This window comes from Lithobates pipiens, unplaced genomic scaffold (genome assembly GCF_037356315.1).
Source record: "Lithobates pipiens isolate NorthernLeopardFrog02 unplaced genomic scaffold, aLitPip1_a1.2 Scaffold_30, whole genome shotgun sequence".
Taxonomy (NCBI): domain Eukaryota; kingdom Metazoa; phylum Chordata; class Amphibia; order Anura; family Ranidae; genus Lithobates; species Lithobates pipiens.
This window is the reverse complement of record NW_027507791.1, coordinates 115,106,911-115,119,562: the sequence shown is the minus strand read 5'-3', so window position 1 is coordinate 115,119,562 and position 12,652 is coordinate 115,106,911. Positions and strand designations below refer to the sequence as shown.

The following is a 12,652-nucleotide window of genomic DNA, read 5'->3' as shown; positions in this document are numbered from 1 at the left end:
ACCTATCTCCGCGGGAAGGGTGGAGGCGCAAGGGAATCACCCCTACCCCTAACTTATAAGTAAAATCGTAAAAGAACAAATTATGCCTGGAACACCACATAAGAAAGGGTCAGGTTGAACAGATAACAAACATGCTAAACTTGCAGTAGACAATGTTAGGCTAGCTAAAGAATTATGTCAAATTACAGTCCATCTCAAGGGTAGAAACCGTTCGGTGGGCTGTCAAAAATTCAGGGGAGTAAGAATGGGGCAGCTTAAGAGGATATCAGACAGTCAGAGTTAACAGGTCCTCCGCGTCTTCTCTATGAGGGAGGAAAAAGTGGCTGATAGGGCTGTCATAGGAAGGGCCCGAAGGTCCTGGGAAAGTAGACATTCTCTCTCCTGCCTGAGGGTATCTCATAACGTACAAGGACCCAGGGGTACACCCGGGGGTGACAAACAGGCGATGTGCTTAGGGTTTCAGGTAGAGCAGAGGGAAGATGGAGGGGAAAACGAATCACCAACTGGAGGCATCAGAGAAAGGTCCTGCTGGGGGGCAGGTTAGGGTAGGAGCTCAGAGCTCTCACCAACACAGGGAAACTCGTCCCAAGTTTGTAACCAAACCAAGAGAAAGGGTGATTGAGGATCTCGAGGGTCCCGTTAGGGGGGTCTTCCGTCTCTCGATTTCTTGATCTTTCCGGATATCCATAGGGGGAGACTGGGCTCGTTGGTTGTGGACGCTTGGCCGAAGCTGCAGCATTGGCTGACACTTCCATGGGAGCCTCCTGTTAAATAAGCTTTAGGTGGAGGAGCAGTTTTTCTCCCTCCTGCAGACTTGAAAAGGAGTAGGTGCGATCATTGTAAATAAACTTAACTGCAAAGGGGAAGGCCCATCCGTATTTGATCTCCTGGTTGGATAGGACAGTGAGAAGCGGCTTCAGGGCTCGTCTCTTCTGAATAGTAGTTGGGGACAGATCAGCGAATATTTGAATTTGGTGGCCATTGCAGGAGACCTGTTGACGAAGTCTCGACTGCTTTAGAACCTCCTCCTTCACGGCATAGAAATGTGGCTTCACTATGATATCCCTAGGGGATCCATCTTTTCTCGGGGGTCCGAGGGCTCTGTGAGCCCTGTCCAGTTCCAGGCGATGTGAAGAGATATTCGGGATTAAGTCCTTGAAAAGATCCTGGACTACCGTAGACACATCTGAAAAGGACTCAGGGAGGCCACGGATCCGTAGATAATATCTCCTGGATCTGTTTTCGAGGTCGTCGATCCTTGATAGGGCCAGGTCCAATTGCTCCTGAAGGGTCTGAATGTGTGCTGCATTTTGGTTTGTGCGCGACACCGTAATGTCCAGTTTGCTTTCAATTGCTTCCATTCTGGATCCCAGATTGGCAAAATCAGATTTCATATCACTAGTGATCTGTGCTGCGGTGTTAGCTAGACCCCTTTCCAGGAGGGCTGACAATTTGAGGAAGAGGTCTTCCTGCTGGGAGAAGGAATCCTGTGCAGGCATGTGTGGGGAGGGTGTAGCTAGGAGGCTTGGAGATGAAGGCACTGATGGAGACAGGGCACTGTCCTCAATGTGGCGGCCTATGAGCGATTCTGTGGAGGCTGGGGACGGAGTCTGGGGATAGTGATGTCCACCCTGGGTCACCTGTGAGTATGACAGCGTAGCAGGGACTATCACTTGCCTGTGATCTGTCTTCTTGTCTCCCGTGGCTGTGAGAGGCTGTGAGGTATTCTGTACGGCGGCCATCTTGGTACACCCATTCCCTCTAGCCTTATTAAAATCCGGCCCCAGATCTCGTCTGGCCGCCGGTCCAGACATCTGCGGGTGTTCCCGCCAGGGTCACCGGAACGGAGAGGGTCCAAAGAGGCCGATCTGGCAATCGCTGTGGTGCCGTGGGCGATCGCGGGGCAGGGGTGATGCGGAGCTCCTGGCTTAGGTGGACATTACGGACGGAACGCCCGCGCATGCGCACTCTCGTATTCTGGCTTTTATGCAGTCACGACTTTGGTATCGGTTTTCCACCTCAAGGTGGTTCTTCCCTGAATTAAGGTAAAACATTTCTATTGGTTATAGTGCTCTCTCACCCCCCTAAATACTTACCCGAAACCTATCTCAATCTAGCACTCTTCCTCTCTTCACAGGAATGGATAGGAACCATTGGCTCCTGCTGTTGTCAAATAAATCCTTTTGAGTAGGGAGCAGGGGAAAGGGCTGAGCTGTGCTTTGTGTGTCTATAGATGCACACAGATTGACTTGGGAGTGAGCCCACAGGTGCACCCCCATAGGAAGTGGCTTCCTATGGTGGTGCACCAAGAGAAGGAGGAACCTAGTGCACCAGCTGGAGACTTGAGAGGAGAAGGTTTGGGGCTAGAGCATGCAAGTGTAAAGTTTTTTTTATTTTAATTAAAAAACAATTGGGCTTTACAACTACTTTAGTGAAGATACTGTCCTACCTTCCTTTTGTCATGCTTCCAAAGGAATTGCTTTCCTTTGTACATAGTCAGGACTGTTCATGTCTATCTGAAAGCCACATAATCTATATGGAAAACAAACACTTTTTTTTTTTTTTCTGTCAGCTGGGTCTTGAAAAGGACACCTTTTTGCCTCCATGTCCATTATTGGCAGGTAGATAAGATGGCTAATTTGTCGGTGCCTATATACCAGAGGTCTCAAACTGATGGCCCTCCAGCTGTTGAAAAACTACAAGTCCCATGAGGCATTGCAAGGCTGACAGTTAAGAGCAAGACTCCCAAAGGCAATGGCATGATGGGACTTGTAGTTTCGCAACATCTTGAGGGCCACCAGTTTGAGACCTCTGCTATATACTAAAAGGTTTGGTACCTTCAGTACCTTTACTTGCTCACTCCATCAAATCAGTGTGGGCTTCTTGGAAATTCCTCCATCAGGCGTCTGTAGCTCAGCTCTGTAAGGATGATACAACATGCATTCTACTAGGTGGATGTCCAGGTCTCTGCGGATGCAGCTTTTGGTTGCAAAGTTCTTTCAGTGTTACTCTGAGTTGGGTGTTTGACCCCTTTCTGTTTTGTTGGGCCTGTTGGCATGGTTCTTGTTTTTGCCTACCCTACTGTACTGTTAAATAAAAGGAATATGAACTTGCCTGTAAGGTACTACTACCTTACCAGAAAAAGCCTCATGCCGCGTACACACAACTGGACTTTCTGGCAGACTAGGTCCGAAGGGATTAGTCCGTCGGACAGTCCGATCATGTGTGTGTTTTTTTTTTTTTTTTTTTTTTTTTTAAATCCGACGGACCTAGAAATAGAACATGTTTCAAATCTATCCGGAGGACTTAAATCGGGAAAACCGTTCGTCTGTGTGCTGGTCCGACGGACCAAATACGACGCAAGGGAAACTACTGGCTATTGAACTTCCTTGTTTAGTCCCGTTTACGTCATCGCGTTCAAAACGAACGGACTTTCGAACAGACTTAAGCCGCGTACACACGGGCGGACTGTCTGGCCAACTTAGTCCGTCGAAACACATTTCAGCGGACAGTCCGCTCGTGTGTGGGCTTCAGCGGACTTTTTCAGCGTGCAGTCTGGCGGACTAAGTATTTCGGAATTTCCGTAATACTGTCCGTCATACTTTGGTTTCAGCGGACAATCCGCTCGTGAGTAGGCTAGTTCGACGGACTAAGTATGGCGCATGCTCAGAAAGGATTTACACTGCGAAAGGTTGCATTGCTGTGTATTGGACTTCCTATTTCTAGCCCCGTCGTACGTGCTGTACACGTCATCGCGCAAGCTTTCGACGGACTGTTTGTGCATCCGTGTGTGGTCAAGTCCGTTCATTCGAAAGTAGGACGGACTGTCCGTCGGATTGTCTGATGGACTAAGTTGGCCATACAGTCCGCCCGTGTGTATGCGGCTTTAGTCTATTCGTGTGTGGCCAAGTCCGTTCATTCGGAAAGTCAGTTGGGAAGACTGTTGGACCTAGTCTGCCAGAAAGTCCAGTCGTGTGTACGCATCATAAGTCTCATATGGCTATTACTTCTGCTCAGTGAAAGGGTGCTTTTTGCTCTCCCCAGGTATCAAGGCTTACCACTTCCTTTCATTGCAAAAGCCAGCCCAGATGAATGCCTCACAATGTAGGATGCTGCCACAGGCATCTAGTATTGATCAAGATGTCTTGGACCTCTGGGTCCAATCTGTCATTTCAAAAAGGGTACAAAGTAGAGTTTTTATCTTCCCATCTGCTAGCTTCAGACCAAACGAAAGCCAATTTAATGACTGCCTTGCACCAAATTTAGGCATAGGGATTGGTTGTACTAGTTCCTTCGGGAGAATGGTTTCTATTGAAACCTATCCATAGTTCCAAAACCAAATACTAGACATAAAATATCTGGACAGATTTCTTTGTGTACCAAAATTTCAGATGGAATCGCCAAGACCCGTCATTGCTTCTTTTAGACGAGGGAAATTTCGGACATCGGTAAACATACTGAATCCTCACATCAATGCTTTTTATATTTTTCTGTGGAAGATCAACACTTCCAATTTGTAGCACTAACATTTGGGCTCTCTGCACGCAGAATTTTCACAGTAGTGCTTGCCCCACCGCTTTCTCATAGTATTCATGGCACAGGTTTCCTGGATGACTTCTTGCTGAAGGACTCCTCAGCCACAAGCTTGTCTGCTGAGGTCCACAGGACGATTATTTATTTTCCTTCAAACTTTTGGATGTATAATCAACTTTCCAGAATCTATCCTCCAGTCCTCAGTCAAGACTACGTGGATCTAATCTTGTACATAGCCTACAACATAATCTCAAGAGAATGTTGCTTCCCTAAGGTCCCACAAGCGGGTTCTCCAGTCACAATGTCACCCCTCATTTTTCTTCAACATGTGGTATTGGACTTAGTGAATGACTTTAAGGCTGTTCAGTCTTTATAAACTGGCTGTAGTCAGTCTTTATTTAGCAGGTGTGTTAATATTCAGCTACAAAAATATATATTTCCTGCCAGTGCTGTTCTTCATGCTTCTTGTTGACTTTAAGAACAGCTGCAAGTAGTTGTATCCCGGATTCCAAAATGGTTGTTTGAGTACATTGTTGTCACTTCCTTGTGATAATATTTATTAGAACCTTTGGTTTAAACTGTTATTTGCGTTTTCATGTTAATGCTTTATTTGGTGTGACAGAGTGATGTTTTACCAATTGTTGCTGTGTTGGGTATTCGGCTGGGAAAGTGTGTTTTAAAAAGTACAAATACCAATTAGAATACGTTGTGTGAATTGCTATGTTGACTGGGATTTTTAACACACACTGGTGAGAGACGTGTCAAAGTTTTTCTACTATAAAATTAATGATTTGTTCCTCCAGCCTTCTAAACCTTCTACGTATAAGTAGGCTACCCAGGTGTTCCTTCTGATTAATGCAAATGCACTAGTGATTTTACTGAAAGCTTCCAACAGTATATTGGCTGGGGATACAGTGTATACCTGTAACTAGCATATTTTTTGTGTTAATTTGTGCATGGCACGGAGGTTTTGGTGTAAAGCTGGCTATATATTAACCAAATTTCAATCAGCGTGAGGGCTTTTCCTCTCAAAATTGATTGTTTAATCGGTATCTATCAAGGGGACAAATATATATCGGCTGCAGCTAATTGCCAACAGCCGCTGATCGGTGTATTCTATCAGGTGTACAGCCTTGTAGCTAAACAAAAAGAAACTAACACACAGGTGCCCCCCTTTGAAAGCAATAGCAGTAGATGTTTACATAACATGTAATTCATTTCATTACATGACCTACAATTTCATATTCCTTTGTTTACAGGAATCTCCAGAATTTGACCTTCAATTTGATAATGGCTTCGATCAATGGGTGGCGGGTTCAGGTTCTGAGAAATTTACTTTCTTCCAAATCCTGTATCACACATGCCAGAGATACCTCTCAGACCAAAAGCCTGAGTTCATCAACTGCCAGTCCAGGCTGTTCTCAGGTGAGTTCATCAGACCACGAAGAAGGAAACACAACGATAATTCCATGCATTTGTGGTGCCACATCCAGTATTGGAGACAAAAGAAGAGAAAATCCCCTATGGTGGACTTTAAAGGCACATTTAATTAAAATTAAAGAGTATTGCAATAAGAACATTTTTTATTAATAGTTAAACACAGAAGCTAAAATATGCATATGAATACAGAATGTGTTATCAGATCATAGCATTATCACCCTATTCTGAAAACACACATGCATCCAACGCTTTTCGGGGTACATTCTTCTCCTTCAGGGATGTATATTGAAGAGGAAAACATATCTATAATATAGACAAATGTATAAAACGTGGGTTGCTCTAACTTTACTATTAAATGTGACCAAAGTGCCGTGCTTATGTAAAAACCTTTTTAGCAAAGGAAAATTACTCCTCCTTCATCATGGTAAATATTGCAAAAGTGCTATATAAATCAACAACAAAATATTGATACCCCTGCAGAGCTAGCCTCCTTACCTGTATCACGGGCTGGTCACCCCTGCAGTGGTGCCAAATAATTTAAAGTGCCAAACAGTGCCTTAAACCACACAAAATGTGAAATCAATTACAATGTACTATGAACTATACTATAAACCTGTTTTGATATACTGCACCATGATGGTCCATTATATATCCTTGTGAGATAAATGGCACGAGAGGGTTCTATTTTCTGTCTGGAGAGGCTGTTGATGAGATCCCCAAAAGGAGTGGTTATCCTAAATGAACTAAAGGCACATATACAGACTGGATCTGGTGAGTGGCCATTTTATTTGGTGGTGGTGAAGTCACTTGGTTGGTGATTATAAGAAGCACTTTATATTTGAAGAGAAGCACCTTGAAATAAGAAGAATCAGTCAGCACTGGAGTGATTGTTCTGCATTGTGCACTTTTACTATAGGAGTGATCACTCACTTGGGACATTCATAGTACATTGTAATTGATTTCACATTTTATGTGGTTTAAAGCACTGTTTGACACTTTAAATTATTTGGCACCACTGCAGGGGTGACCAGCCCGTGATACGGGTAAGGAGGATAGCTCTGCAGGCGTATCAATATTTTTGAACATTTTTGAATATTTTGTTGATTTATATAGCACTTTTGCAATATTTACCATGATGGAGGAGTAATTCTCCTTTGCTAAAAAGGTTTTTACATAAGCACGGCACTTTGATCACATTTAATAGTAAAGTTAGTTACTAAATATGTAAATAATTAGTAAATATGTGATGGGATGCTGTGATAGTGAGACTGTGTTGGAAACAATGAGAAGGCTCCAACATAGTGAGCACTAACATTGAAAGGTGGGAGAAAAGGGGAAGAGAGGGAGAAAAAAGAAGAGGGGAAAGAAGGGGAAAAAAAATATATTAATAAAAAAAATATATATATATATATATATATATATATATATATATATATATATATATATATATATATATATATATATATATATATATATATATAATTTATTTATTTATTTATGCAGAAACGTGACTTTTTGCGCAAGAGGAATGATCCTGTGATCTTCTATCAACAGCCGGCTGGGTGACAGGCTGGATACCCTTATCCTTGTAGTCTCCCCAGTCCAGCCATCGAGCGTGTGCAAGCCACAACAAAACCTCAGCTCCAGAGGTGGTCGGTGAGCTTTTATGCTCCAGAGATACATTTGACCAGGCTACTGATGTCTGCGTCACAGTATGCCGGGCCAACAGCCACCCTGTACTGATTAGTGAGTGGGTCTGTGATGGAATGTCTCCCAGCTCTTTAGGACTGGTAAGTACAGCTCTCCCGCAGGGCTGAGCAGCTGGGCATTTCCTGGGAGGTCGATTCGGGGGTCCATCACCTCCCTCTCTTCTCTCCCCTGTCCCTATCTTCCCTCCCCCCCTGGGGAGATGCTGCATGTGGCTGTTGAGCAGTGTGTGCCTATGCAGGGGCTCTTTGGGGGCTCTCACCTGGGGGGGGGGGGGGGCTGCGCTGGCTAGCGGTGTCCTGGGTCCTGTTCTTCATGCCCCTGGAAGGTGTCTGTGAAGTTTTGCTGATGTCTTGTACAGCACTGTGTTCACTGCCATCGTTTTCTCCCTGTACCTCATGGAGCTGCTGGCGGCCATTTTAGGTGTGGGCAAGGGCAGCATGCTTTTCTGGGCTTCAGCGGCCATTTTTCTAGTGATCTCCTATACAGGACACTGGCTGCCATTTTCTGGAAGCCTGAACATGTTTTTTTCCGTGTTCTCTAGCAGCAGCGTGTGCTCTCACAGCCATTTTCCCTGTGTTTTCTGTCTTTGTACTGGGCAGCCATTTTATTGAAGCCTGAGCACACTTCAGAGCGATATGGCGCTATTTGCAGCGGCTGCCACTGACACAGCTTTTGTTTCCTCTGCACCTGGGAGCCCACAGGGACTACAGGCACTGCTTGTTGGATAGCGCAGAACTCCTCAGGGTGATGAGTCCAGCGGGAAAGAGCCCCTCAGCCAGCGGCAGCAAGGAGGGTGGGACTGTCACTGTCCTAAGTCCCCTTCGGGTGGCAGACAGGGTAGGGTCAGCATGGCTTCAGAAACTGGTGTTTCTTCCCCTGAAATCCAGGCAATTGCAACCGGGTCACCTGCAGACTGCGCAGTGCCCATAGACACCCTGACGGCGGTCCTCAATTCATTCGTTGCCAAGATGGAGGCAGTGCGTGGGAAGAAAGGTGCACTAAAGCGGCCCCTGACACCCCCCCCCCCCCCCCCCATCCTCTGGGGAGAGCTCTGACGCAGACTCGGGTCCTGCTGAGGCTGGTGACCCCTGCTCTGTCTTGTCAGATGATGCTAACCAGGACAGTGAGGATGAGTCTCCGTCCGGGTCCATGCGCCACAAAGCGCTTGTTGGAGCACTTATCACAGCTGTGCTTGATACCCTGAAGATTCAGGAGCCAGCAGATCCCTCTGCTGATGTACCGGTCCCTAAGGTGTTCCCGTATCTGACTTATTTTTGACAAGTTAATTTACAAGGAATGGGGTCGCCCGCAATGGATCTTTTCGGTCCCCAAATACATGGTGGTGAGTTACCCTTTTTGAGGAGAGCCTTCTCAAAAAATGATCGACTCCTCCGGTCGTGGACCCCCCAGTATCCAGGTTAAATAAAGTAACCACGATGCCGGTTGAGGGGACTCCTGCATTCAAGGTTCCCTCGGACAGGAAGGCCGAGGCAGTGGCTCGTTCCTTGTTTACGGTGGTGGGGTCAGCCGTGCGACCAGTACTGGCATCCGCACTTGTGTCGCAGACACTTACTCAGTGGGCAAAACTTTTGCAGTGCAAATTGGAAGAGCAACAGGCTTCTCCTGTCTGCATGGAACCAGCAGACCAACAAGTGCAAGGCCTTAAGTACGTCTGTGACGCGGCCACGGATACTCTCCCTCTGTTATCCAGGGCTTCAGTGTCAGCTGTGGTGCTGAGGCGCCTGATTTGGCTAAAATCCAAAAAAGCCCTGACTGATCTTTCCTTCCTTGGCGACTGGCTCTTTGGAGTCTCCTTGGATGATATTATTAAAAATGCCACCGGTGGTAAGAGTACCCTACTCTTGAGGGTACCCTGTTTTTTTGTGGTGTTTTTTTCCATGCACTGTTGTTTTTTGGGGGTAAAGTTTCACTAGTTCCCACTTGCCATGGTGGATGGAATTTCTATGTTGTTTTTCCCACCCCTCGTTTGGCACTGCTTGGGGACGTCCCAATGGCTAAGAGAGGAGCTGTGCCGGGCGGTAAATATAAGAGAAAATAGGATTATTGTACTCGGCGTAAAATCCTTTTCTCTGTGATTCACCGACCAACACAGCACCCGCCCCCGTACTGTGGTCTGCCTGGCAAGCTGGAGGATTGTTGTCCAAGGGACCGCCCCCTGGGCAGAACTAAGAGTTCCGAGTGTTGTGTTACAACTAATGCCTAGTATCTCCTAGTAATAGGGCAAACAACCCAATGGCTAAGAGAGGAGCTGTGTCAGTCGGTGAATCACAGAGAAAAGGATTTTACGATGAGTACGTATCGCTCCCTGCACATCCCACAGAAGGGGAATGACTCGCTGGGGCAGAGAGTGGAGAGATTCTGCAATGAAAGGCATAAAACTTTCCTCGAGTCCCTACTTTTTATGCACTCCCAAATGTTCACAAAGATGCAGTAAACCCACCATATTGTTTTTAAATGCAATATGATGGAATGTTAAATCCACCGTCACCTAAAAAAAAAAATATATGGAAGTGTATTCTTTCATTCTAAAACTGTTCTTTCCAACGCAACTTTATATTGCCAGGCGTTTATTGTAGATATGTTTTCCTCTTCAATATACAACCCTGAAGGAGGAGAAAACTGTACTCCGAAACGTGTTGGGTGCAAGAGGATCTTGTGTGTCTTTTCAGAATATGGTGACAATGCTATTATCTGATGACACATTCTCTAGTCATATGCATATTTTAGCTACTGTGTTTAACTATTAATACATTTTTTTCTTATTGTAATACTTTCAATACTCTTTTTTATTTTTTTTTATTTTAATTAAGTGTGTCTTTAAAGTCCACCATAGGGGATTTTCTCTTCTTTTGTATCAGACAACGAAGATGCATTCCCAAATGGAGTCTAAGCCCTTGTGCACACGGTCGGACATTCTGACCGTGTGTGGGCTTCACCTGACTTTTTTTCCGTCGGAATGTCCGACCAACAAAGTTTGAGAGCTGGATATAAAAATTTTCCGACAACACGATCCGATCGGACAAAGTCCGATCGTTTGTAGAGAATTCCGATCGGACAAAGTGCCATGCATGCTCAGATCAAATTCCTAGACCAAAGCTATTGGCTACTAGCCTGAACGTAGTCCCGTTGTAACGAAATAACGTCATCACGTTACGATTGATCGGATTTTCTGACAACTTTGTCCGACCGTGTGTATGCAACGCCAGTTTTGGACAAAATCCGATGGATTTTGTTGTCGGAATGTCCGACCGTGTGTACAAGGGCTAAGAGCTATACAGTATAGGAAGCACTGGGTAATTTAACCCAGCAGTGGAGAATGCCATTATAAATTCTATTCCATAAGATAAAAATGCTGTTTCACATAACCAGTCACGGTTTACATTTTTTTTTTTTAAGTAATGTTTTTTTTTTTAACAACATTTTTCTCTGATATAAAGCACCTTAAACTTATTGTGTGACATCGTGTCTGGGTGTGTTAAGGTTTCTGGACTGGTGCTGATGTAAACATGGCTCATTGCTTTCTCCATTTCAATCACAAACGGTCTGACAGCATTATTGCTGGTGTAAGTTTCATGACCATTAGCTAACTGAAGAAATTAAATGGCACCGTAGTCAGCATTTATCTGCTGTAGTATCAGATAAGCATGACTAGCCATAATCAGGCTTTATATGAAACAGCCAAGTTTTCCATCCTGAACTATTATTGAAACTGGATGTGGATAAAGATTTTTGTCAATCCTCACCCATGTAAACACTGGCCAGCTACTGTAGGAGTCTTCCACCTAAGCCCAAATAAATGTATTAATCTAATGGAGTGCCATCACTGCTTCGACTCACCCTCTTCCCCTAAAGGTGTTGTGGATGGTGCTACAAACAGCCCTTCTGCTCACATATGCCATGTCAGAAGAGACATTTTATACATCACTCAAAATAGGGTGGTATAGGTGATGAAACCAAGTACGAGCAGTGAGCAAAATCAAGTCTGTATAAAAGGGACATGTGTTTAAAGCATTGCAAGCTTTGCAAAGGGCATTAAATGCAGCAAATGGAATGTACATTAACTTTAATTTCAAAGAAAAGTGGGGGATTCAAAAATAACAAACCTTCAAACACACCTATGAAGATGCAGCATTGATCCCCTGCCGGCTCTATACCAGGAACTGAGCGATCAAAGACCTCCGATTACTCAGTTCTTGAGTCTGCTGTGAGCACAGAATATTGACTGTCAGTCACCGCTCTGTGCTCTCCAGCACTCACGGAAGCACCAGGCTGGGCAGGGGGCTAGAGCTGCTGGCTCAGATTCTCGGAAACGCACTGAGATGCTGAGCCAGCTGCTTGCCAGGCATCTGGGTGGATTATTGTAGAGATACCTAAAGAGCCTGGATCGGCTCTTTGACTTTAGCCAACAACAGGCTTTAGCTGTTTAGGCATGCAGAACTAAGTGCACTCCTGTGACCCACAGGAAAAGTATGGCCAAAAGAGCTTTGGCAATACCTCTCCTTTTAATAAAAAAAAAAATTTGAAAAAATGTTAGATATAATAATGTGTTCTGTCAGCATATGGAAATTTGGAACCGCGCTAGTCGAGAAAAATCTAAATCGCCATACCAAATGACCATGCCAACACATCTCCGCCTGCCCACATAAATCATTCAGTGTTCTGTGAGTGGAAAACTACAGATCCCGATAGCCATTGTGCTGTGGTAGTTCATTGTCTCTTCTTGTCAGAGTGTATCGGCTTGCCCATACGAGGTACAAGCAAGTACACTGACAGGTCTGCAGGATTCCTGCGTGGCTTCAACGATCTGCTGATTGCTGGTGCAATGCTTTACCTGTAAAAAAAAATTTGAATTTTATTTTTTCTAAAAAAAATATGAACTTTAAAGGTGATCCTTTAAGGCCCGGAGCCCCAGATCATGAGTTATGCAGAAGTAGTAAGCCACTTGTTA

General features: G+C 44.9%; 1 protein-coding gene across 3 annotated transcripts in view; it reads left to right on the top strand.

Annotated features, from left to right (window-relative positions):
- STXBP6 (syntaxin binding protein 6) overlaps nucleotides 1-12,652 on the top strand; it is a 146,501-nt gene that overhangs the window by 124,048 nt on the left and 9,801 nt on the right. For all 3 annotated transcript variants that reach the window (XM_077464780.1, XM_077464781.1, XM_077464782.1), the window contains exon 4: nucleotides 5,793-5,958. In XM_077464780.1, the coding sequence (XP_077320906.1) occupies nucleotides 5,793-5,958 (166 nt within the window). The remainder of the gene's footprint in view (nucleotides 1-5,792; nucleotides 5,959-12,652) is intronic.